This window comes from Ahaetulla prasina, chromosome 6 (assembly GCF_028640845.1).
Source record: "Ahaetulla prasina isolate Xishuangbanna chromosome 6, ASM2864084v1, whole genome shotgun sequence".
Taxonomy (NCBI): domain Eukaryota; kingdom Metazoa; phylum Chordata; class Lepidosauria; order Squamata; family Colubridae; genus Ahaetulla; species Ahaetulla prasina.
In genome coordinates this window covers 13,660,421-13,686,659 of record NC_080544.1, presented here as the reverse complement: position 1 = coordinate 13,686,659, position 26,239 = coordinate 13,660,421, and the positions used below count along the sequence as shown (strand labels likewise).

Genomic DNA, 26,239 nt, shown 5'->3' with positions numbered 1-26,239 from the left:
AAGCATTTCTTGGTTTCTGTGTATTTTTCTTAAATGGAGAGGTGTTTTTTTTAAAAGAAAGAAAAATACGAAGTTGCTATGTTGAACGGACATCTTAAACTTTTTTAGATTAGTGACCGGGAATGAAAGAAGTGACTTTTTCTTCTTCGGATGCAAATTGTCCTTTTTGGTGACCTACTTATGCTAGCTGAGAAGGCCTACTTTGTATCCGTTGGTCAAAGAGGTCTGGCTATTGAGGTCCAGAAGAAGAGCCTTCTCTGCTGTAGCACTTGTCTTGTGGAACATCTTACTCACTAAGGTAAGATCCACCCCCATTCTCCTGTCTTTTCACAAGAACCTGAAGACCTGGCTCTCCTGGTTGGTTTTGGGTTCAAATGGGGGAGTTCCACACTGGAGGTGGTCTGCTGGACTGACGGCAGATTCCACCTCCTTCCTTCCTCTCTGCTCTCCACCCATCCATCTCGTTGGTTATCATACCGAGGTATTCTCGTTGTCTACCTTTGTCAATGGTTTGTTTCATTGTTCTATTATTTTACTTCTGTTTATACCCTTTTCATTTTTTCTCCCTTTTTGTAAGCCAAACAATAGAATAGCCTCATGGCAAGACAGGAGGCAAATAAATCTAACAAATAAATAAGTTTTCTATCTATACATCAGAGGTGGGTTTCAGCAGGTTCTGACCAGTTCTGGAGAACCTGCAGCGTATGCAGCCACGCCTCTTTTTGGCAACAGAGAATCGTTGCCTATTGGCTGTGACGTTTCCCCTTAGCCAGCGGGAGAAATGAGCAGCCGTTATTGGCCAATAGTTGACTGCTGCTATATAAATAGCAGCTGTGAGAGATAGTTGTGTTCTCTCGGTAATACTGCCTTTTACTTGCCGTTTGTTTGTTCCTTTTGCCTGTTAGTCGTTAATAAAGAGTTATTGCTTTACCGTCAAGCCTCCATTCCTTCCTTCAGTCCTTGAATGAAGCAGAACCGGTAGCGGAAATGTTGAGTATTTCAGAGAACCACTAGTAAAATTCTGACTAGCCCTGCCCCTGTCTATTCTCTGCCTCCCAACTCCCAGCTGATTGGGAGAACATGGAGATTGTGCAGTATCCTTCCCCTGGAGTGGGGTGAGAATGGAGATTTGACAGGATCCTTCTCCTGCCATGCCCAAGCCATGCCATACCCATCAAGCCATGCCCACAGAATCGGTAGTAAAAAAAATTTGAAACCTAACACTGTTATACGTATATTCTAGATATGGCAGATTTTTCATGGGCAAAACTTGGCTTCCTACTACATCAACATCTCCACTCAAGATGACAAGGAATCAAGGCAACTTCAGGCCCTGGTGACTATATGGTCACATCTAAGTAGGTATTCACTGGTGATAACAGTGAATATTCCTTTATGTTATTCAATCTTTTCAATCTGCGATACGTAATCGGTAGATTATGGTCTCCGTTCAAGTCAAGCCACGTTTAGACTACCTTGCCTCCTCGCGAGCTAAGGTCTCCAGTAGCTTTGAAATCTCTCCTGGGCAGTCAACGGTTGTGACAGTAAATTTGCACACTCTGTTATCTAGAGTAAGGGCTTGATCCATGCACTGCCTCATCAGAGGGAGTTCCATGTTTCCACTGCTCACAGCTACAGCCACTCTGAAAGAAGGGGAGAAAAATGAATCAAACCATTTTTCCCTTTAGGAGAACATCTTTCATAGCTGGTTTGATAGATTTAATAGGCTCAAGGATTAAAATACGCCATAAGGTTTCCCCTTAGCCATCTCTAACAATAGCCTTTTAGTAGATGCCGGTTTTACAAGCCTTCAAGATTTGTAGACCTTAGTATACGGAACATATTACCATTTATGGTGGACATGTCCATCTGCAAAAAAATATTGGGCCAAAATCAGAAAATGGCTGGAAGAAATAACTGACCAACCCATAAACTGGAAGCCAGAGACATTTTTGCTGGGAATCCTCAAAAGGTAATATAGCAAAGAAATAAGGTATCCAATTTTACACATAATAACAACCGCAAGAATATCTTATGCACAGAACTGGAAAAATGAGAACATACCATCGGAGGAGGAAGTGATAAGGAAAATTCTGGGCTGTGCCAAGATGGATAAATTAACAAATGAGATAAAAGAAAAGGAAGATACAGGTTATTATATAGTATGGAATAAACTGTATAATTGGATAGAAATTAGAAATGGTAAATGACGAAAAAGGGGAAAAGATCACCCCCCCCAAAAAAAAGGTAGTGCAGGAAAGAAAATGTATTGTTATAATGATAGGTATGATGGAATATATATAGAAATAAGGGATAATGGGACAAAAAGATAAGTATAATTAAAGAAAACGAGAGGGGAAAATGTAAATAATAGAGGATTATCAATACGAAGCTGATGTAAAGAAGGAGTATGTTTTATGTTAGTGTTTGTTATGTCTTGTTTTTTTTAAAAATAAAAAGTATTTAGCAAAAAAAAAAAGATTTGTAGACTTTTGTCTCCATATCTGCCCAGCTCCTTCCATCCTTCTACATTCTAAATATATAATAATCCATTTCTTGGATTATAATTTCCATCATCCTGTTATGTGGGTGCAACTACCAGAAGAATACAAGAATACTGGGAAAAACTAGTCTCCCAGTAAAAATTAGTTCCTGATTTTCATTCCTTTAAATGAATCTTGGACAAGCTGAAACCAATAAAGCAGGAGATTTTGGAGAACAAAGTTCTCTAGAGTGGAATGGACTAAAATCTCTCTTTTTCTTGTCTCATTCCAAGCTCAGGGTAGTAGGATAGTCCTTCACCCATTTTTTGGGAGGAGGAATATTTATAAAGAAAACCAATGCATGTTTGGTTCAATTTTATTATTTTTCACACCAGCTGGGAGGGTGAAGATGTCAAGGAGGTGAAGGATAACATCTGCTGAACTTTCATACTCAAGGAAGTCTGTAGTAATGGACAGGAGTTCTTTTTCAGGGTAAAATTTCTACTTAGGAATTATACTAGGTTTTTAAAAAAATTTCATACACCTGCCTTTCTGCTTCTTCGATACATGGTCAAATGGAGCAAAACAGAAGCTACTTCATTGTCACATCCACATACTCCCCTCTTAACAGTTGCTGGCAGATACGGCCAAGTAGTACTTGGTAATTTTACAGCCACCTGGCCCACCTGCCACTAACTCAGGGATAGGACAATGTAGGAAGCATTTGCAGCATTCCCCCTCCCTCACATTTGTTCACTTCACCATAGCATTAAGAGAGGCTAAGGATTTAATTCATCCTTCATCTCCAGAATTACAAAGTAAGGTAGGATAAATTTCAAAGTTCCATGTGAACTTGGACGGGATAATAATGACAATGTCATTTTTACTATTTTATTCTAAACCATTTAACTAGGTATATTTTCAGAACGATCCATGGGTTTCATCAGATTCTTCAAAGGAGACAAAAAAGTTAAGAACTCCTGTATGGGATTTTTAAAGGATTTCTAACAAACAGCATCCGAAATAATGCTAAAACTAAACCATCGTGTCTAGAACATAAAGCACAGAACAATAGGGTTGGAAGGGATCTTGGAGTCTTCTAGTCCAGCCCCCTCTGCATTTCTTTTGACTTGGAGATAAATGTGTCCCCCCCCCCTTTGTTTTCTGGTTGTTGAGTTTGACAGCTGCTTGGATGTGTCCAAGCAGTTTCTCTGATGAGGCTAAGAAAGTGTTTTCCCCCTTGCCTTGGTAATCTCTCAACCAAGCCCTGCCCCAAAACTCTGCAAGGCTTCCAAGACTAGCCAAGGTCAACTAGGAGTTGCCAACCAAATTGGAGGAAGATCATTCTCTCAATGGAGTCAAAGTCAACTCTCTTTGGTTGAACAAGACAGAAGTGGAATACTTGGCTGGGAAATGGACAGAGCAGAATTTTATCTTAGATTTCAAAATATAGAGGAGGAAAAAGGAGAAAATCTGGCTGAGAAAATGGTAGGGATCTTAGCTGAGGCCCTGGAAATTAATAACGAAAAGATGATGGATGGTATTGACGAGATTTTTAAAGTACATACGAGATACGCTACAAGCAATAATCTTCCAAGGGAAGTTCATATAAGGTTCACCAAAAAATCGATTAAAACGCAAATATGAAAGCTGATTTGAACAGAGAATTGATCTTTAATCAATTAAAAGATTAATTGATTAAAATGTTGAGAGATATATTGATAAAATATAAGATTAGATAAATTAATTGGAACAAATATGCTCAAAAAACTGGTGATCAACCCAGCAATGCAATGTATTTGGATTGAGGATGTTTTTATGTATGTCTGGTTTTTTTTTTTAAAAAAAAGACAACTCTTTTCGGGGTGGTTTTGCAATTCTGCAATCTAGAGAGTAGAACCTTGAAATCCTTTGGGTGGTCTTATTTTTTTTCCAGTCCAAGAAATATACAAAACTGAGCTTCTGGGTAAGTTTGATACCTTTTGCCCTTTAATTCTGGCAGTTTCCCAGCCACGAGGGCAGCCAGCGCAAGGGCTCCTTCTGCGTCAACAGCCACATGTTCGTATTCCAGCAACCTCAGCATAGAAATCAAGACGTCTTCTTCCCTGAAGATGAGGGGAAAAACAGCAGGGTCAAACAGAGGGGCTTCTGACCTCTGACCCCGACACACACACACCCATGCAAACATGAACCGTTGATTTCTTAATGATTCAAATGTATTTCACTGAACGGAGCAAGTGAATCGGAAAAGCCAATCTTTGTCATGCCCAATATGGGCAGACCCTCGACTTTTGGAGCCCAACATTTCTGTTGCTAAGCGAGACCATTTTTCAGTGAATGTTGCGGCCTTCCTTGCCATGGTTATTAGGCGAATCCCTGTGGCTGTTAAGTCAGTAACACAGCAATTAAGTAAAGTGGTTAGTATGCTGAATTAACCACTATGCTACTCTTGTTTCAGGATACGCTTTTCTGACAGGAGGGTGGGTGGAGGGGTGGCGGTCTGTCAAGGGCTGGAAGCCATCTTTTGTACTAGGCCTTCAGGCCTGCCACATTTACTACTGTGGGAAACTAGGAGGGGGGATTGTATGGAGCCGGGGTAATATATAGTTATAACAACATTCCTTTTTCAGAGAGTCAAGGACATCTTGCCCTGCACCTAGATGGCTGGAACTTGGAGGCATCTCCAATTGGGACATCACTTTGATTGGACCATGTGATGGACATGTGGGTGCTGAGCAGGGACTTGGACTTTCCTTTGGGTGGGGAAAACCTAGAATCTTTCAGATTCTGGTTTTCTCCCAGATGTGCCAATATGACATCTCTTAAGAAAATGGAACTTTGAGGAACTTCAAGCCTCAGAGTTTTCTTTCGTTGAGGGTGTTACTTGGAACCCTGACATTACCCTGAATCCTTGACACTTGTCCACTGACTTGTTGGAAGATCACAAAAGGGGATCACTGTACCCTTGGGGCACCATAACCATCATAAATATGAGTCAGTTGCTAAGTGAATTTTGATCACATGCTTCAAGAGGTGTAAGTCTGAAAAATGGTCATAAGTCACTTTTTCTGGTGATGATGTGACTTTGAACAGTCACTAAATGAACTGTTGTAAGTCTCAACTCTTTTCTGTATCTATTGTACTACTAAAACTCCCATTCCTGTAAACTTTAACTGGGTGAAATAGTTCTTCCTATGGCAACTATTTTTGAACCAGCCTATATGAAATGAACCAATCTACAGAATGTGTCCAAAATCTGGGACTCACTATTGAACTTGAAAAAGCAAAGAGCGATTCCATTTTAAAATTCAAAGCAATGGGGCAAAAGTAGACTTTGGACACTGAAAAACCCCTCAAAAGAGACAAGCTTAAGATGAGCATTTTTAAAGAAATAATAATAATGGTTCCATTAAATTCCATGTTTTAAATTGCCAGCCAGCCACTAAACTAATAATCAACTATCCGAAAGACTGCCAGCAGGGGGGAAATGTACTTTTAAATCCATTTATCTAGATGGCATATGCAGAAAGGATGACAAACTGGTTTTATCCGAAAGGATTTTTCCAGAGTTTGAGTAAACTAGTAAAAGTAGTTTTTAAAGGATTACAAAAGACTTGGACAAACACTTCTCTCTCTCTATGCCACCACATGACCATTAAACTTGACAAAACCCGCACTGTTAGGTTTATCTTGCATTGTTCGATAATCCAATCTTTGTTATGTTGCAATGTAATGCGTACCCCAATGGCCTTTGCTGGCGTTTGCTTACAAAAGAGGGAGGGGATTCCTTTGTGAGGGCCTTCCAACCCCCCAGGTAATTTCCGTATACTGTGTAAAATCTTCTCCTGAGTAAATTCCTTTTTCATGTTCTGCTGGGCTGGGTGGGGAATTGATTTCATTTTCCAATAGTCTCTTTGGTGCAATATGTCTGTTTTCCACAACTCAGCTATCCTTGGTTTAAGACCTGGTGGCTGGCTGACTTCCTAAATGTTTTGTTTTTTCAAAATTTGAAGGAGGTGGGATGCCATTCAGGATTGTCAACTTTCAAGGTCCACGGCATTTAGTTTTACTCCGAGGAGTAGAGCTTACGTACTGGTAACACTGCAAATACCATGCCTTTCTGAATGGGGCCCCCTTGCTGCACCTTAGTCGCCCCGAAATATAAATCCCAATCAATATTTTAGACTGCCCAAATACTTGGAGCAGATGCCAGAAATTCAAAATGGGTTGCAGGGGGATGCCTGGAAGCCCATCGTGCACCTTGACCTGACGTCTTGCAAGCTGCATTGGATTTTAATTCTAGTTGAAATAAGATTAAGCCATTTGAATCACTTCATTTCCTCCTTTTTTTTAAAGCTCTGAGGTCTGAGCTTACAGAGATGATCTTCGTGTATAGCACAGACAGCTTGCAACCAAATTACAAAGGGATTGCACTCACATCTGTGAAAGCAGTTCAGAACTGGAACTCTGACGTGAGATAAAGCTAAAGCTAAAGGTTCCTCTTGCACATATGTGCTAGTCGTTCCCGACTCTAGAGGGCGGTGCTCATCTCCATTTCAAAACCAAAGAGCCAGCGCTGTCCAAAGACGTCTCCGTGGTCATGTGGCCAGCATGACTAAATGCCAAAGGCACATGGAACGCTGTTACCTTCCCACCAAAGGTGGTCCCTATTTTTTCTACTTCCATTTTTTATGTGCTTTCGAACTGCTAGGTTGGCAGAAGCTGGAACAAGTAGCGGGAGCTCACCCCGTTATGCAGCACTAGGGATTCGAACCGCTGAACTGCTGACCTTCTGATCAACAAGCTCAGTGTCTTAGCCACTGCGCCACTGCATCCCCTTCCAATGTGGAATATTCAAGTTTAAAGGGGCAATTTCATAAAAAGGGTGCAACCAACCCTAAATGGCAAATCCATCTTTAAAATACAAGGTTTTCCTGCATAACTAGAAGGGACTAGTAAACTTGTGTTTAGTAGGGACACAATGCACCCTTCAGTGGCAACAGGGAAAACTGCCAGTGTTCTGTTCTCTGGAACCTGCAAATCTGTTGCTTCTTCTCACTCCAGTATTTCTGGATATGAATCTAGCTTAGCTTCTAAGGTGAGATATGGGAGGTTTCATGGAGTTCCATCCGAAGAAAGATTGTGGGTTTGTGGAGAACCAACTGTTGGAGACATTGGACACATTCGTTTTGACCGCAAACTGTACTCTACAGAAAGGGCTGCTTACTTAGATTATTTCAGAAATAAATAATACTGGGGCATCTGGGGAAAACTCTTTTTTTTACTTTTGGCAAGGAACAAGCCTGCCTATCATGAATCATAGATTCATAGGCTGGGAGGTTACCTTGGAGGCCTTCTAGTCAGTGGTGGTATTCAGCCAGTTCTATCTTGTTCGGGCGAATTGGTAGCGGCAGCTGCAGGAGGCTACCGCCTACCCACCCAGACATCACATCCAGTTTTTGACAGTCTGCGCATATGCAGAAGGCCCTCTGCATGAGCAAAGGTGGTGCGTGCGCTCACTTTTGGCAAACCGGTAGCAAAAGTAAGTGAATACCACCCCTGCTTCTAGTCCAATCCCCAACCCAAGGCAGGAGTCCTTATAGCATTTCCTGGACAAATGGTTGTCCAATCTTTTCATGAAAACGTCCAGTGATGGAACACCAGAAGGCAGCCCATTCCATTGATTGTTCTATCAAGGAAATTCCCCTTTAGTTCCAGGTTGGATTTCTCTCTGAGCAACTTCCATTCATTCATTCTTATCCTAGCCTTAGGTGCTATGGAGAGTAAATCGACCCCTTCTTACCTGCGATAGCCCTTCAAGTATTAGAAGTTGGCTATCCAGTTAAAGGCCAATTCAAAGAGGATGGAATATATAGATCAGATCGGGGTTACCTGCAGGGATGGTGGCTTACTGTGAACCTGTCCTATTTTCTTTGCATGCACTTGTGTACTTGTATTAGTTTTATATTTTAAATGACTATATCTATGACGCTTCTGTTCCACGCTCTACTGGATGTGAATCTATCATCTTGCAATTAGAATCTCCCCTGCTGCCATTTTCCTCCTTTAAACTCAAAATCTATTTTACACCCAAGTCAGAAAATCCAATCTATATGGTTTGGCTCTTAAGATCACCTGGAAATGGCCAAGAAAGCAACCACCACAAATGCTAATTTTTAGTCAGAATAAGCGTTGCCTTTACATACCTCACGGTTACAACTTTATCAACCCAGTTCCCTGTTAGTTGAAAAGAGTTGGTGCCAAAACCATTCAATTCTGAAAAATGAAGTGACAAACAAACAAGGAACACATGAATGGCTTTACCCATCGGTTATAAATAAATGAAAAAAAAAACACCAATGCACAAGGTTTGACTATTTTGTAGTCTAATTCGGGCAAAGCTTCTTGTAAGGTCAAGTAAAGTGGTCACCAGTTATCCTGAGATCGAGGATAAGGATCAGTCAAAAGAGCAACACAAAACAGGACATAGGATAGACCATCAAGGCAGAAAGATAGCCAGAGGAGTAAAAAGGTGGAAAGACATTGGAAATATGAAAGAAATGAATAAGGCTATCTAGATTTAATAGTCAGAAATGCGTTGCAGTCATCAAAAGCACTACTTTTAAGTCATAGTGTTAATCAAGTCCATCGGTGTTAATGAAAAATATTCTGGCTATGTTCTTTGGAGTGATAATTTTACAATGGAATATAGGGTTTTATATAAACGGTTATTTGCTTTTTAACCACGTGCACAAAGGGAGATGAGGGGGAAAAAAACCACTTGGGATTAACAGAGTTGGAAGGGACCTTGTAGGTCATCTAGTCCAACCCCCTGCCCAAGCAGGAGACCCTACACCATTTCTGACAAATGGCAGTCCAATCTCTTCCTGAAGGTCTCTAGTGATGAAGCTGCCACAACTTCCTAAGGCAACCTCTGTTCCATTGGTTGATTGTTCTCACTGACAGAAAAATTTCTTATTTCCAGGTTAAATCTCCTTGTTCAGTTTCTATCCATTATTCTTTGTCTGGCCTTCATGTGTGTTGGAAAATAGCTCCCTCTCTGTGGCAGCCTCTCAAATATTGGAAGACTGCTCTCATGTCTCCCCTGGTCCTTGTCTTCACTAGACTAGACATGCCCAGTTCCTGCAACCATTCATCATATGTTTTAGTCTCCACTCCACTAACCATCTTTGCTGCTCTTCTCTGCACTTTTTCTAGAGTCTCAACATAACATAACGTAATAACAGAGTTGGAAGGGACCTTGGAGGTCTTCTAGTCCAACCCCCTGCCCAGGCAGGAAACCCTACACCATTTCAGACAAATGGCTTTCCAACATTTTCTTAAAAATTTCCAGTGTTGGTGCATTACAACTTCTGCAGGCAAGTCGTTCCACTTATTGTTCTGTCAGTAAATTTCTCCTTAGTTCTAAGTTGCTTCTTTCCTTGGTCAGTTTCCACCCATTGCTTCTTGTTCTACCCTCAGGTGCTTTGGAGGATAGGTTGTCCCCCTCTTCTTTGTGGCAACCCCTGAGATATTGGAACACTGCTATCATGTCTCCCCTAGTCCTTCTTTTCATTAAACTAGGCATACCGAGTTCCTGCAACTGTTCTTAATATGTTCTAGCCTCCAGTCCCCTAATCATCTTTGTTGCTCTTCTCTGCACTCTTTCTAGAGTCTCCACATCTTTTCTACATCCTGGCGACCAAAATTGAATGCAAAATTCCAAGTGTGGCCTTACCAAGGCATTATAAAGTGGTATTAACACTTCACCTGATCTTGATTCTATCCCTCTGTTTATGCAGCATCTTTTTTTATAGTCTGGTGACCAAAACTGGGAGCAGTATTCTAGGTGTGATCTTACTAAGGCTTTATAGAGCGGTATTAGTTCCTCACTTGATCTTGATTGAATCCCTCTGTTAATACAGTTTAGGACTGCATTGGCTTTTTTTGTCTGCCGCCACACTTTGCTGGCTCATATTTAATTGGTTGTTTACTAAGACTCCAAGTTTGCTATTAAACCTGGTTTCACCCAGTCTATGTGTGTACTTTCGGTTTTTCTTGCCTAAGTGTAAGACTTTTACTTGTGGTGGACTAAAACTGGATGTAGTACTCTAGGCCTCAAGACAACAGGCTGAAGGGGGAAAAATATTTTTCTGCAGTGGCCCCTGACCTGTGGAATATCCTCTCTTCAGAAGCTAGTATGGAACCAACATTGTTAGCCTTTCGTAAGCTCCTAAAAACCTGGTTATTTCCCCCCAGTCTTGGGCACTAAATGTGCCAGGGGCTGAGTTTCCTGGCTATATTGCCAATAAGCCAAATGTCTTGCTCTCGTATATCTTGAATTGGCTGTTTCTAATGTTTTTACTCTTTTTGTTTTAAATGTTTTTTTTAAAAATAATCATATTTTCTGAATTGCAAGTTGCCCAGAATCATTGACTTGAGATGGGTGGCCATAGAAAAGGAACAAACAAATGGATATGTTTAAACCTTGTTTGAAGGAGAAAAAAACCCTTTTGAACTCTGATAGGTACAATCTTTTTTCATAGAAATCACTTGGATTTTTTTTTAAAATATCACTGGTGGTTTTAATTATAGCTCTGGAGTTTAAGATGTGGGAAAATAGATTTCAATGGAATACTGGTAGAAAACTCCCTAACAGGAAGACCAATCGGTCATGGAATAATTTGCTGGAAAGCTATCAATACTATTAACTTAGTAATAGAGGGGTGAATGCAATACTATGCAGTTCATTTTGCTAGTTGTTAGTGTATTGTTGTATTTATTTTGTTCACTGTTTTTCTTCTTTTTCATTTTGCTGGGCATCAACTGAATAAACATTATTGACACCTAGGTATCATTTCAGGATAGTTTAATTCAATCCCTATCCTGAGCAGAGATAGAACTCCATGGAGATAAACAGCCTTTATAAGCCATCTTTTGGGGTTTGTCATGCAGCTGCAGCCCCAGATAAGCTGATGAGAATTGCAGTTGCTAAAAATGCTACCGCATCACAACGTTTAGAATTTCAGCTGCCTGCTGTGCAGGATTCAATTCCCCTATTTTTCATCTTTGGCACGTTTCCCGGTTTGAAAGCAGTCTCAAACAGGTAACATTAAAATAGGGTAACAAACGGACAGTCTGCTTCTATTTTCCCCCCCTCTAGTTTTTAATAGTTTTTACTCAGGATAGAGTAAGACAGCAACCTACTACAATCAAGAATTGCCCCGTTTTAAATAGCGCTATGAAACAAGTTATTTTTGCCATTTTGTTGCAGCGAAAGCCCTCAGTAAATAGGTATTTAGTCGCTGGTGACTGAGTTAGCCGAAAGCGGGGCTTAAAATCAAACGAAACCAAAGCTTTCTTTATGAAATGGCCAGTTTCTGCAAGCTAAACCGCCACGGGCTGAAGGAAATGAATCCATGATCCCTGCATCCTACCCTCTTCCTGGTAGGACGTTTAAATCTTTTAAAACGGAGGCGTTTCTGCCTTTGAAGGAAGAGTTTGCAATAGGAAGTTCTCCACCCTCTTCCAACTCAGCCTCAAATTTGCTACAGAGCCTCGCTGAGCTTTCTGCCTTTAAACTATGGCTGGTTTCCGCAGCTAAAGCAAGTGGGTTTTGTAGGGGGGGGGGAAATCGCCCCTCTGGCCACTTTAAACAAAACTTCTCGGTTTCTGTAATTTAAGGAAGCAGTTGGGTCTGAAAATTCCATTTTTCTGGCTCTCCCCCACTCCAAAAAAAACCCCCAACATCTTAAGCACGCAGGATCAGCTTTTTCCAAACCACAATTAACATTTTGCAATGTGCCTTATCGCGCAGGCTCGAAATTTATACTCTGCTGAGAACGCCTCTCATCTCGTCTGGACCAACCAAGGCAGAGCTGGGGTGGTGCTTCATCCTAAGGATTTACAGCTGTAAAGATTTGATCGTTCTCTCCTAAAGGCTGCGGGCCCTTTAAGCTGATTCGTTTGGAAGGCTGAGTAAAGGGAGAGTCTGTTCGGAGTAAGCTACTTTCTCCTTTTTTGAGAGCAAAGGACTGGAAGATAAAATCATGACACCCACTCTCGGTAACTTTTTTTTTTCTCCCATCAGTATAAATGCCCCAAAATTGATTTTTTTTTTAAATTAACAAAACTTTATGAAACTTGGCTAGTGGTGACTTTTCTAATTGCAGCAGAAAATTAGGACTGGCCCTTAAAACTCTCCAAAAGACTGATTTGAAAGTTTAACTGTGTTTCTGTGGTGATAACTTATTTATACATCTTTCTGTTAGTTATCCTAAATATTTTTTTCTTTTTAAATGCTGGCAAACAAGCAGAGTTTGTTTTCAGGCAGACAGCTGCCTGCCCTTCCTATTGAAAAACATTGCGCAACTTATAAAAAAGTTTTTCTTGAATTGCTATGAGAAGAAAGAAAGAAAGAAAGAAGAGGTAGAGAAGAAAGGAGATAGAGGAAAACAGAAAGAAGATGGAAGGAAAGAAAAGAAAGAAGGAAGAAGGAAGGAAAGAAAGAAAGAAAAAAAACAAGTAAAGAGATAGAGAAAAAAGAAAAATGAAAGGAAGGAATGAAAAGAAAGAAAGAAGGAGAAAGGAAGGAGGGCGGGAGCGAGGGAGGGAGGGGAGTAAAGAACAAAGAGAGGAAAAAAGAAAGGAGATGAAGGAAGGGAAAGAAAGAAGGAGGGAGGGAGGGAGGAAGTAGAGAACGAGTAAGGATATAGAGAAAAAAGAAAGGAGATGAGAAAAAGGAGATGGAAGGAAGGAAAAGGAAGGAAGGAAAAGGAAGAGAAAGAAAGGGAGGGAGGGAGGAAGGAAGGAAAAGACTTTCTCTCTAATAAAAGGACAAGTGATGTGGGTAATCCAGGAAGACTAATTACCTAATATAAAGATAAAGATAAATATAAATGTATCTATGATCTAATGTCAGTTTTTTGTCTGTCTACAGATACCGTCAAAGGCATCTTTTAAAGAAAGAAAAAGTATAGCTCAACTTAGCAGTAATTGATCTTGTCGTCAGATTGCAACTCTAGGAAAATAAAGTCAGAATTACTCCATGTAGTAGCTACACATAGAATTCTTAGACCTGTTCTTTTTATAACATGGGGTGAGCAAAAGAATTGCCAGTGACAAGCTGCAATAAAGCAACTCCAATTAATTGCCTTGCCTACCATCTTATCATGAAATGGTTCTTCTTTCACAACTTGGAATTACATTATGCAAGTTAAGCTGTCTTTGGGTTTTTCTCCATGGTTGAAGGTTCTTCACTCATCCATCCTTCAGTTGGCAGATCTCTTATTATCTTGAAATCTGCTTTCCTAGTTCAGTTGCCAATTGCTCTCCAGTGTCAAATGCCTCTCTTCTCTGTCACTCCAGTCTCCTTATTTTCCTCTGAAGTAGGAGTCTCCAACCTTGGCAACTTTAAGACTTGTGGGCTTCAACTTCCAGAATTCTGGGAATTGAAGTCCACAAGTCTTAAAGTTGCCAAGGTTGGAGACCCCTGCTCTGAAGTCTTAAGGGACGAAAGCCTAACTAAGTTTACAGACCTTTGGACTGTCCTTGGAGAGGGCCTGGAAGGATAGGGAGATACCTCCAGAAATGCTGCTGAGCCTCATGGACTAGGAGGAAGACAAAGTTGTATGGACATAAAAGAGGTCCTCAGGAACTCCACAACAGTTACAGTCAAGAGAGCAAAGGCCCAAATCTCTTACCTCTGTAAAATTGAGGATGGCTGTAAGTGTGATCTTCAACAGGTTGTCCCATCTTTAACGACTGCTGATCCACAGGGATGTTCTCCAATTCTACACCCTGAGCAAGAGGAAACAAATAAGAATAGTGGTCCAGTTGAACTCATGCATATCACATCTCCAAATGTCAGTATCTTCTGCATGGTGCATGGACGGAAGGCTGTTTGCACCCACATTGTCGATGCTGGGCAAACAGGTAGGTAAATTACGTGAATCCCACCTCTGGAATATAGGTGTCCCAGGATAATGTTGCAGGATGCAATCTGGGTCGGTCAGAAAGAAATACTTTTTAATTTTCCAATCTCCTGCAGAAACTCCTACACTGGGCAGAAAGCAGTGGGAGCTATTGGGAGGATATGGCCTGCACAGGGATAGACTCTGAATCATTAGGGTGAAATTAAAATGTATCCCGAAACATAAACAAACACTTCCGTGCTGCTACACATTACCGTAGAAGGAACAACCCTTATCTGTTGTCGCTCTGTATTTCTGGAAAGAAGAATCCTATACATTTATGGTATGAAGTGGAATTTGAACCACCATCTGTGTTGGTTCCAGTGGTAGGATTCAGCCAGTTCGCACCACTTCGGGAGAACCGGTTGCTAACTTTCTGAGCAGTTTGGTGAACTGGTTGTTGGAAGAAATCATTAGGGCAGAAAAGCGGTTGTTAAATTATTTGAATCCCACCATTGGTTGGTTCCCCAGAATTCTAAACCACTGAGAGAGAGAGAGAGAGAGAGAGAGAGAGAGAGAGAGAGAGAGAGAGAAACCATTCAACGTCATAACTAACCAAACTTGGCATGTTTCCAAATGCATTTACTAGAACTTAGAGAATCAACGTGGTGTTAAGGGTTAGGGTGCTAGACCAACAGTGGAGAGGTCCACATTCACCTCCATCCTCTGACACGCAACTCATGGGTTCTATGGAATCAAGACTTCTTTCTCAACTCAATGTATCTCTCGGGACTTTTGCTGTAAGGATTAAAGCATAATTACTATAGCTGGACTACAAAAGACGGATGACCATAGAGCCGTGATGGTGAACCTATGGCACATATGCCATGTGGGCATGCGTGGCCTTGCTAGCTGCTTTTCTGGTTTCCAGTGTGCGCGTGTGTGCCAGCCAGCTGGTCTTCGCATGTGCCGGAGTGCCGGAAACCTGAAGACCAGCTGGCCAGTGCATGCGCCGGCCACCTGGTCTTTGAGTTTCCAGCGCTCCGGTGCAGACAAAGACCAGCTGGCTGACACACATGCGCTCACCGGAAACCCAAAGACCAGGTGGGCGGTGGGTGCATTATTCTGAATTGGGTTTGGCCCAAGGCTGAAAGCTGAAGCAGAGGTTTCAAAATGCATACACACTTACACATACACACACACACACACACACACACACACAAGCGAATTTGTATGGGTGCTTACCACCACGAAGACCTGCGGATTCAGATGTTTCAAGACCGCAGAGTTGCTGGCCAGCAATCCACTGGGAATCCCCGCTGGCAATATCACTGCGTCCAATTTGGGCACCTGTTCATAGATTTCCAAACCCATGGTCCCCAGCCCTGATAGATAGATAGCACTATCATCTCTGCAGGCACAAGCAGAAAAATAAAGAGCGATACTGTATGATTTACCTTCACAGTGTAGTCACCTCTTCCCTTAACCCACCTCTTTCTACCTTTCTTCTTTCTTCTTTTGACTCTGTCTGTACAGGTGAGGGTACTGATGTGGTATGTCTCACCCCCAAACCTGTCGGGCCCAGGTGCAGAAGGTTCTCCAGTTAGAAAGGTGAATATAAAAACGTGGGCAAATCCTACTCTCTACTAGCACTGATGAGGTTACCTAGTTTGGTCATGAAAGGTCTGCAAGAAAAAGAACACCCAGGACCTCCATAGTTCAACCCACAAAGCTACAAATATTCTCTCCTATCAGAAAGGCTATTGACTGAACGTTTTTTTCTCTCGTATATGTTGAAAAAAACTTGGCCAGTTTTTGATGTACAGTCGTGGCCAAAATTGTGGAAACCTTTTGGGAAAAGTGTATTTTTGAGGTTTGATGGCTAATAACACCACTTTAAGGGACCCGGTGGCTTAGTTGGTAAGACACTGAATTTGTCGATCGAAAGGTTGGCAGTTCAGCGGTTCAAATCCCTAGTGCCGCATAACGGGGTGAGCTCCCGTCACTTGTCCCAGCTTCTGCCAACCTAGCAGTTCGAAAGCCCGTAAAAAATGCAAGTAGAAAAATAGGGACCACCTTTGGTGGGAAGGTAACAGCCTTCCGTGCACCTTTGGTGTTGAGTCATGCCAGCCACATGACTACGGAGACGTCTTTGGACAGCGCTGGCTCTTCAGCTTTGAAACGGAGATGAGCACCACCCCCTAGAGTCGGGAACAACTAGCACGTATGTGTGAGGGGAACCTTTACCTTTACATTTAACACCACTTTGTTGTTTTAGAGTTTCAAGATAATCCTATTCCACTGCTGGAATGGCCTGGGAATAGCCCAGACCTTAACCCAATTGAAAATCTATGGAGCCGACTAAAGAAACTTGTTAGTCAGAAGCGACCCAGCAATAAAACCCAGTTAATAGAAGCAATCCTTCAATCTTGGTTTCACATTAGAACGGCTGCAGAACTAAAAGATTTGGTTCCCTCCATGGGAAGATGTCGTAAGGCCGTGATTCATGCTAAAGGTTACCCGACTAAGTATTAACTGATACGGTGATAATTTTTGTATGTATCTTTTTTCTATGGTGATCATTTTTGTATATCTCATTTTTTTTCTATGTGTTTCACTTTTCTTCTTTATACTGTAACTGCTATTCTAATAGAAATAAAAGTTACTGCATTCCATTCTTGATTCAATTATCTTTCCATTGATATGTAATTTTATGGTACTACTTAGTAGTGGGTTCCTCTTACCTTTGCTACTGGTTCAGAACTGGGCACGCAGCACTTCTGTGCATGCACAGAATGATGACAGCCAGGTGGGTGGGTAGAGCCTCCTGCCACTGCCACTACCAGTTCGCCTAAACCGGGGTGAATGAGTAGAAACCCACCGCTGGTACTACTCCCCAAAAAAAGTGGTGTTATTAGCTAGTTTTAGAAAATATACTTAACATAACATAACATCAGAGTTGGAAGGGACCTTGGAGGCCTTCTAGTCCAACCCCCTGCCCAGGCAGGAAACCCTACACCATCTCAGTCAGATGGTTATCCAACATTTTCTTAAAAATTTCCAGTGTTGGAGCATTCACAACTTCTGAAGGCAAGTCGTTCCACTTATTAATTGTTCTAACTGTCAGGAAATTTCTCCTTAGTTCTAAGTTGCTTCTTTCTTTGATCAGTTTCCACCCATTGCTTCTTGTTCTACCCTCAGGTGCTTTGGTGAACAGTCTGACTCCCTCTTCTTTGTGGCAGCCCCTGAGATATTGGAACACAGCTATCATGTCTCCCCTAGTCCTTCTTTTTGTTAAACTAGACATACCCAGTTCCTGCAACCGTTCTTCATATGTTTTATCCTCCAGTCCCCTAATCATCTTTGTTGCTCTTCTCTGCACTCTTTCTAGAGTCTCAACATCTTTTTTACATCGTGGCGACCAAAACTGGATGCAATATTCCAAGTGTGGCCTTACCAAGGCATTATAAAGTGGTACTAACACTTCACGTGATCTTGATTCTATCCCTCTGTTTATGCAGCCCAGAACTGTGTTGGCTTTTTTAACAGCTGCTGCACACTGCTGGCTCATATCTAAATGGTTATCCACTAGGACTCCAAGATCCCTCTCACAGGTACTACTATTGAGCAAGGTACCACATATACGGTACTGGTGCATTTTGAGTTTTTTTGCCTAAATGTAGAACCTTACATTTTTCACTATTGAATATCATTTTGTTAGATAGCGCCCAATGTTCAAGTCTGTCAAGATCTTTCTGTAACTTGAGCCTATCTTCTGGAGTGTTGGCTATTCCTGCCAGCTTAGTGTAATCTGCAAATTTGGTGAGTTCCCCATCTATCCCCTCGTCCAAGTCATTGGTGAAGATGTTGAAGAGTACTGGGCCTAAAACAGAGCCTTGGGGTACTCCACTGCATACTTCCCTCCATGTGGATGTAGTTCCGTTGAGGACTACACGTTGAGTGCGGTTGGTCAGCCAGTTACGAATCCATCTGGTGGTGGTGCTGTCTAACCCACATTTTTCTACTTATCTAGTAGTAGGTTATGGTCTACTTTATCAAATGCTTTACTGAAGTCCAAGTAAATTATATCGACAGCATTCCTCTGGTCTACTAATTTTGTCATTTTGTCAAAGAATGCGATAAGATTAGTCTGGCATGATCTGTTTTGACAAACCCATGTTGGCTTTTGGTTATTACTTTGTTTGCTTCTAGGTGTTCGGTGATTCGTTGCTTGATTATCTTTTCCAGAATCTTCCCGGTATTGAGGTCAGACTGATAGGTCTGTAGTTTCCTGGATCTGTTTTTTCCTTTTTGAAGATGGGAACTACATCAGCTCTTTTCCAGTCCTCTGGCAGCTCCCTGTGCTCCAGGATCTTTGAAAGATATAGTTCAGTGGTTCTGAGATCACGTCTGCCAGTTCCTTCAGAACCTTGGGGTGTAATCCATCCGGTCCTGGTGATTTGAACTCGTCTAGGGTAGACAGGTGTTCACTTACCATTTTCTTCCCTATTTTAACTTGTGTTTCTAATCTGTTTTTGTAGTGCTGTTTTGATAGGTTGGATTGTTTTTCCTTTTGTGTAAAGACAGATGCAAAATATGAGTTAAGTAGATCTGCTTTCTCCCTGTTGCTTGTCATCTTCTTGCCACTTTCTCCCAGCAATGGGCCAATTGTTTCCTTGACTTTTTTCTTGTTTTTAACATGTTGGAAGAAGCTTTTTTTGTTATTTTTTACTTTTGTCGCTAGCCTTTGTTCATTGTGAGCCTTAGCTTTCCTCACTTCATCTTTACAGGCTCGGGCTGTTGCTGATATTCTGCCTTAGTTATTTGCCCCTCTTTCCACTTTTTATATTTGTCCTTTTTGTCTTTCAATTTGTCAGATAGTTCTTTATGCATCCATGCTGGTTTCTTTTGAGATCTACTATTTTTCTTCTTCATTGGTATTGTGTTAGACTGTGCTTTTATAATCTCACTTTTCAAAATTTCCCAAGCTTCTTGAGTTGTTTTCCCCCTGAGGATTCTCATCCATTGAATCCTTCTCAAGCTCTCTCTAAGTTTATTGAAATTAGCTCTCTTAAAGTCCAAGACTCTAGTTTGACTTTGTTCTACTACTTGTATTTGCTTAATGTCGAATTCCAATATTGCATGGTCACTTGCCCCCAAGCACTTCTGTGCATGCACAGAATGTTGACAGCCAGGTGGGTGGGTAGAGCCTCCTGCCACTGCCACTACCAGTTCGCCTAAACCGGGGTGAATGAGTAGAAACCCACCGCTGGTACTACTCCCCCAAAAAAGTGGTGTTATTAGCTAGTTTTAGAAAAGATACTTAACATAACATAACATCAGAGTTGGAAGGGACCTTGGAGGCCTTCTAGTCCAACCCCCTGCCTAGGCAGGAAACCCTACACCAACTCAGTCAGATGGTTATCCAACATTTTCTTAAAAATTTCCAGTGTTGGAGCATTCACAACTTCTGAAGGCAAGTCGTTCCACTTATTAATTGTTCTAACTGTCAGGAAATTTCTCCTTAGTTCTAAGTTGCTTCTTTCTTTGATCAGTTTCCACCCATTGCTTCTTGTTCTACCCTCAGGTGCTTTGGTGAACAGTCTGACTCCCTCTTCTTTGTGGCAGCCCCTGAGATATTGGAACACAGCTATCATGTCTCCCCTAGTCCTTCTTTTTGTTAAACTAGACATACCCAGTTCCTGCAACCGTTCTTCATATGTTTTATCCTCCAGTCCCCTAATCATCTTTGTTGCTCTTCTCTGCACTCTTTCTAGAGTCTCAACATCTTTTTTACATCGTGGCGACCAAAACTGGATGCAATATTCCAAGTGTGGCCTTACCAAGGCATTATAAAGTGGTACTAACACTTCACGTGATCTTGATTCTATCCCTCTGTTTATGCAGCCCAGAACTGTGTTGGCTTTTTTAACAGCTGCTGCACACTGCTGGCTCATATCTAAATGGTTATCCACTAGGACTCCAAGATCCCTCTCACAGGTACTACTATTGAGCAAGGTACCACATATACGGTACTGGTGCATTTTGTTTTTGGCCTAAATGTAGAACCTTACTTTTTCACTGTTGAATTTCATTTTGTTAGATAGCGCCCAATGTTCAAGTCTGTCAAGATCTTTCTGTAACTTGAGCCTATCTTCTGGAGTGTTGGCTATTCCTGCCAGCTTGGTGTCATCTGCAAATTTGATGAGTTCCCATCTATCCCTCGTCCAAGTCATTGATGAAGATGTTGAAGAGTACTGGGCCTAAAACAGAGCCTTGGGGTACTCCACTGCATACTTCCCTCCATGTGGATGTAGTTCCGTTGAGGACTACACGTTGAGTGCGGTTGGTCAGCCAGTTACGAATCCATCTGGTGGTGGTGCTGTCTAACCCACATTTTCTACTTTATCTAGTAGTAGGTTATGGTCTACTTTATCAAATGCTTTACTGAAGTCCAAGTAAATTATATCAACAGCATTCCTCTGGTCTACTAATTTTGTCATTTTGTCAAAGAATGCGATAAGATTAGTCTGGCATGATCTGTTTTGACAAACCCATGTTGGCTTTTGGTTATTACTTTGTTTGCTTCTAGGTGTTCGGTGATTCGTTGCTTGATTATCTTTTCCAGAATCTTCCCGGTATTGAGGTCAGACTGATAGGTCTGTAGTTTCCTGGATCTGTTTTTCCTTTTTGAAGATGGGAACTACATCAGCTCTTTTCCAGTCCTCTGGCAGCTCCCTGTGCTCCAGGATCTTTGAAAGATATAGTTCAGTGGTTCTGAGATCCGTCTGCCAGTTCCTTCAGAACCTTGGGGTGTAATCCATCCGGTCCTGGTGATTTGAACTCGTCTAGGGTAGACAGGTGTTCACTTACCATTTTCTTCCCTATTTTAACTTGTGTTTCTAATCTGTTTTTGTAGTGCTGTTTTGATAGGTTGGATTGTTTTTCCTTTTGTGTAAAGACAGATGCAAAATATGAGTTAAGTAGATCTGCTTTCTCCCTGTTGCTTGTCATCTTCTTGCCACTTTCTCCCAGCAATGGGCCAATTGTTTCCTTGACTTTTTCTTGTTTTTAACATGTTGGAAGAAGCTTTTTGTTATTTTTACTTTTGTCGCTAGCCTTTGTTCATTGTGAGCCTTAGCTTTCCTCACTTCATCTTTACAGGCTCGGGCTATTTGCTGATATTCTGCCTTAGTTATTTGCCCCTCTTTCCACTTTTTATATTTGTCCTTTTTGTCTTTCAATTTGTCAGATAGTTCTTTATGCATCCATGCTGGTTTCTTTTGAGATCTACTATTTTTCTTCTTCATTGGTATTGTGTTAGACTGTGCTTTTATAATCTCACTTTTCAAAATTTCCCAAGCTTCTTGAGTTGTTTTCCCCCTGAGGATTCTCATCCATTGAATCCTTCTCAAGCTCTCTCTAAGTTTATTGAAATTAGCTCTCTTAAAGTCCAAGACTCTAGTTTGACTTTGTTCTACTACTTGTATTTGCTTAATGTCGAATTCCAATATTGCATGGTCACTTGCCCCCAAGGTTCCTGTAGCTTCAACACCTTCTATCATTTCATCTCTGTTAGTGAGAATTAAGTCCAATATGGCTGATCCCCTTGTCGCCTTCTCTATTTTTTGGGAAACAAAGTTGTCTGCTAGGTTTGTTAGGAACCTGTTGGATCTTCCACTTGGTGCAGAGTTTGTTTCCCAGTTGATGTCAGGGTAGTTAAAATCCCCCATTACTACTGTGATGTGCTTCCTACATACCTTAGTTAGCTGACTAGCAAAAAGTTCATCTACATCCTCTGTTTTTCCCAAAAGGTTTCCACAATTTTGGCCACTAAAGGTTTTACTCTTATGACTCCTCTGAGCTTCACACTCTGAAGAACTGTTCCATTTGATTTGTTGTTGCTATTTTGACCCTTCAGTCATGTCCTTTCTTGGCGGCTTTATAGGCAAGGGGTCTCCATGCTACCCTGTCCATCACAGCTTCTTTCAATTGTCGGATATTCAACTTGACATCAGATTTGATGTTATCAACCCAGCTTGCCCAGTGGTGGGATTCAAATAATTTAACAACTGTTTCTCTGCCCTAATGACCAGCTGGGTAGGCATGGGCTCGGTGATCATGTGACTGTGTTGGCGTGGCCAACTCAACGTCACTCAGGTCGATAGGCGCTTCGCCTTAGCTGTTACTATGTAATAAGGATTAACCAGAGAGGCAGTTTCTGTAAGCAGGGCAATAAAGATTAGGCTAGAAACACCACCAGAATGTTTCCTTCCTGCCTTCCTTACAGGATTAGCCCTGTAAAGTGGAAAAAACACAAAATAAGATTTCTTCCAACAACCGGTTCTCCGAACTACTTAGAAAGTTAATAACCGGTTCTCCCGAATAGGTGCGAACTGGCTGAATCCCACCATTGAGCTTGCCCCATTCTTCTTGTTCCATTAATCATTCCTAGCATCATGGCCTTCTCCAATGAATTTGCACCCACGACATGGCCAAACCAACTCAGGCATTGTCTTGTGCTCTTGCTTTCTAGTTATGTGTCTGGTTTTAGATGATTTAACCCCTCTCTGTTAGTTACTCTGGCTGTCCATCGTATATGCAATGCAGAGATGAGATGCAGCTGGTTCGCACAAACCAGTAGCGGCGATCGCAGGTGGACCCACCCCAGCTCCATATTGTGCTACTTAGGCACGTTTTTGTGGCTGGGTGCGTGAGCGGAAGGCGCGTGAGCGAGCAAAGCACATCCGCGGAAGGCCAGGCACATGTGGACAGCACGCGTGCAGTGAACCAGTAGTAAGGTAAGGGAAACCCACCCCGATGCAATGATTTATGTCATCACCACAGTTCAAAGTGTCAATTCTTCTTCGATCAGCCCTTTTTAGTGTCCAACTCTCATACCCATACATTGTTATAGGGAAAACTCTCGCTCTAACTAGCCTGCTTTCTGTATTTATATCAATATCTTTGCTTTTCTAGATCTAATTCATGCTAACTATTGCAGTGTGGCATAAGGTTATCCTGTGTTTAATTTCAGGGCTGGAACTGCCATGGTGAACAATTTTGGATCTGATTGTTCCATTTGATTATTAAAGGTAAAGGTTTCCCTCGCACATATGTGCTAGTCGTTGCCGACTCTAGGGGGCGGTGCTCATCTCCGTTTCAAAGCCGAAGAGCCAGTGCTGTCCGAAGACATCTCCGTGGTCATGTGGACAGCATGACTCAACACCAAAGGCGCACGGAACGCTGTTACCTTCCCACCAAAGGTAGTCCCCTATTTTTTCTACTTGCATTTTTACGTGCTTTCGAAACTGCTAGGTTGGCAGAAGCTGGGACAAGTAATGGGAGCTCACCCTGTTACACGGCAGCGCTAGGGATTCGAACCGCCAAGCTGCCAACCTTTCGATCGACAAGCTCAATGTCCTAGCCCCTGAGCCACTGCGTCCCTTTTATTTGATTATTAGGCTAAGACAATTCTGCATCAGAGGTTCATAGCCTCCCAATTGCAGGAGCATCACTGAAAAACATAGCGACGAAGTGAAAAGTTAAAACGTTAAGTGAAGTTGCAAGTTTCATGCAGATGTGTCCAAAGTTTAACATTTTTCCCTCTTCCAAAAGGAGTTTGTTTGCTTTTTCTAATTTTGGCCAATTGCTTCTATGGGCATAAGACCAACACAAACCTTAAGCATGGCATTGGCATAGGAAAAAGTATTGTCTTCTTTTGCAACTTCTTGCAAAACAACTCTTCCATCTCCTTTCTTGTTCTCTACCTCTTTTCTCCCTCTCTTTCTCTCTCTTCCTCCCTCTCTCCCTCTCTTCCTCCCTCCCATTTGCTGCTATCCAAACTTCAAGCAAGACAAAACTCTGCTATTTTCTAACATTTTCTATCATTCCAGAAAGAGGCATAAGAGATGGCCAGCAATTCATAGGAAACAAGTTTAGTTCATTTTGCACGTCAAGCTCAGCTGTGTAATTCTTTCCACTCTGCGGAGCCAAAATCTCTGAAGACTTTAATCTTAAACTAGTAAAAAAAAAAAAAGTCCATTTAAGAGATTATGAATAAATAACAGGAAGAAAGTTAAAAGTCAGGATAAGGGGATCAGAGCCGGAACATGTTAGCAGGCTATTTCTAAAACAAAATTTCTCCTGCTTTAGTGTATTGAACTGGGGGTGAGGTAGGGAACCTTTTGAAGGCCCCTTTATGACTTCTGGACTTCATCTCCCAGAATTCCCAAGCTGTCTGGCTCAAGAATTCTGGGAGTTGAAGTCCAAAAGTCATAAAAGGGCCGTTGTTCCACACCCCTGAACTGAAAGATGACAAAGATTGAGGAGAATCCTGTATAAAACAACCTTTGTTTCATTTGTTCCATCAAAATGATCTAACCAAGCCAAGAACCAGGCAATTATCAGCGTACATACATCACAAATGAATGAACATCACAAAAAACATCTCTAGTTCCAAGTTTTCTCAACAGTTTAAGAGTTGCTGATGGGTTGTGTTGCTTTTTCCATTCACAGAGTCACAAAAACAAACGATTTCCTCTTTTTATATTTTCGAACAAAGGGACTTTTGTACAGCAGCTCCAGAATCCCGACTGGAGCTTTAAAACCGTGTGATGTTGGGCGGGTGAAACATTAAACCTGTAGCTAAATGTTGGTTTTCATCTTTGCGGGTTAAGGGTAAAGTGTAAAAATGTAACATACATCTTTTATGTGGGGAAGAAAGCACGCACTTCTTTCCCCCTGCCCAAAGGTGAGCCATGGTTTCTGCATTTGAAAGAATTTCCATTCACATTTGGTTTAGTCTAGGATAAGGGTCTCCAACCTTGGCAACTTTAAGCCTGGCGGACTTCAACTCCCAGAATCCCCCAGCCAGCAAACCTTTGGTCTAGGAGCCAAACATTAAGATGACACATATAGAATCTATATTTTAGTCTCTCTCTCTCCCCCTCTGTGTGTGTGTGTTTGTATGATTTAGTCTAGGATCTAAATTTTAAGATGACATATATTAAATCTATATTTTAGGGTGTCTGTCTGCCTGCCTCTCTCTCCCTTTGTGTGTGTGTGTGTGTGCGTTGTTTAGTCTAGGATCTAAATTTTAAGATGACACATATAGAATCTATATTTTAGGGTGTCTATCTGTCTGCCTGTCTGCGTCTCTCTCTCTCCCTCTCTCTCTCTCTCTCTCTCTCCCTCCTTCTCTCTCTCTCTCCCCCTCTCTCTCTCTGGTTTAGTCTAGGATCTAAATTTTAAGATGACATACTGTATATAGAATCTATATTTTAGGATGTTTGCCTGGCTCTCTCTGTCTGTCTGTCTGTCTGTCTCTGTCTCTCCCTCCCCCTCTCCCCTCCCTCTCTCCCCCTCTCTCTCTGTTCTTTTTTTCCTTAGAAAGGAAAAAAAACCCCATTAACCTGAACGTCGCATAACTGACATTCTGATCACAAAAGGATTTTTTTGTTGTTATGATGCCAACACATCAGATGTAGTGAATATTCTTTACACGTGTGACAGCTACCCCAATACCTGGATGAAGCTGTCTATCTAGACCCGTTCCAGTCCGGCTTCCGACCCGGATACAGCACGGAGACAGCTTTGGTCGCGTTGGTGGATGATCTCTGGAGGGACAGGGACAGGGGTTATTCCTCTGCCCTGGTCCTATTAGACCTCTCAGCGGCTTTTGATACCATTGACCATGGTATCTTGCTGCGCCGGTTGGGGGGATTGGGAGTGGGAGGCACTGTGTATCGGTGGTTCTCCTCCTATCTCTCTGACCGGTCGCAGACGGTGTTGACAGAGGGGCAGAGGTCGACCGCGAGGTGCCTCACTTGTGGGGTGCCGCAG

General features: G+C 41.8%; 1 protein-coding gene and 1 long non-coding RNA gene across 3 annotated transcripts in view; one reads left to right on the top strand and one right to left on the bottom strand.

Moving 5' to 3' along the window:
* LOC131201503 (L-threonine dehydratase catabolic TdcB-like) overlaps nt 1-26,239 on the bottom strand; it is a 47,969-nt gene that overhangs the window by 4,585 nt on the left and 17,145 nt on the right. For both annotated transcript variants that reach the window (XM_058189519.1, XM_058189518.1), the window contains exons 6-10: nt 15,641-15,806; nt 14,186-14,282; nt 8,690-8,759; nt 4,463-4,588; nt 1,476-1,643 (exon numbers count right to left, since the gene is read on the bottom strand). In XM_058189519.1, coding sequence (XP_058045502.1) covers nt 1,476-1,643; nt 4,463-4,588; nt 8,690-8,759; nt 14,186-14,282; nt 15,641-15,806 — 627 coding nt within the window. The remainder of the gene's footprint in view (nt 1-1,475; nt 1,644-4,462; nt 4,589-8,689; nt 8,760-14,185; nt 14,283-15,640; nt 15,807-26,239) is intronic.
* Nucleotides 12,310-26,239, top strand: part of LOC131201510 (uncharacterized) — a 39,803-nt gene continuing 25,873 nt past the window's right edge. Inside the window, exons 1-3 of the long non-coding RNA XR_009155877.1 lie at nt 12,310-12,548; nt 14,228-14,417; nt 22,973-23,196. This is a non-coding gene — a long non-coding RNA (uncharacterized LOC131201510). The remainder of the gene's footprint in view (nt 12,549-14,227; nt 14,418-22,972; nt 23,197-26,239) is intronic.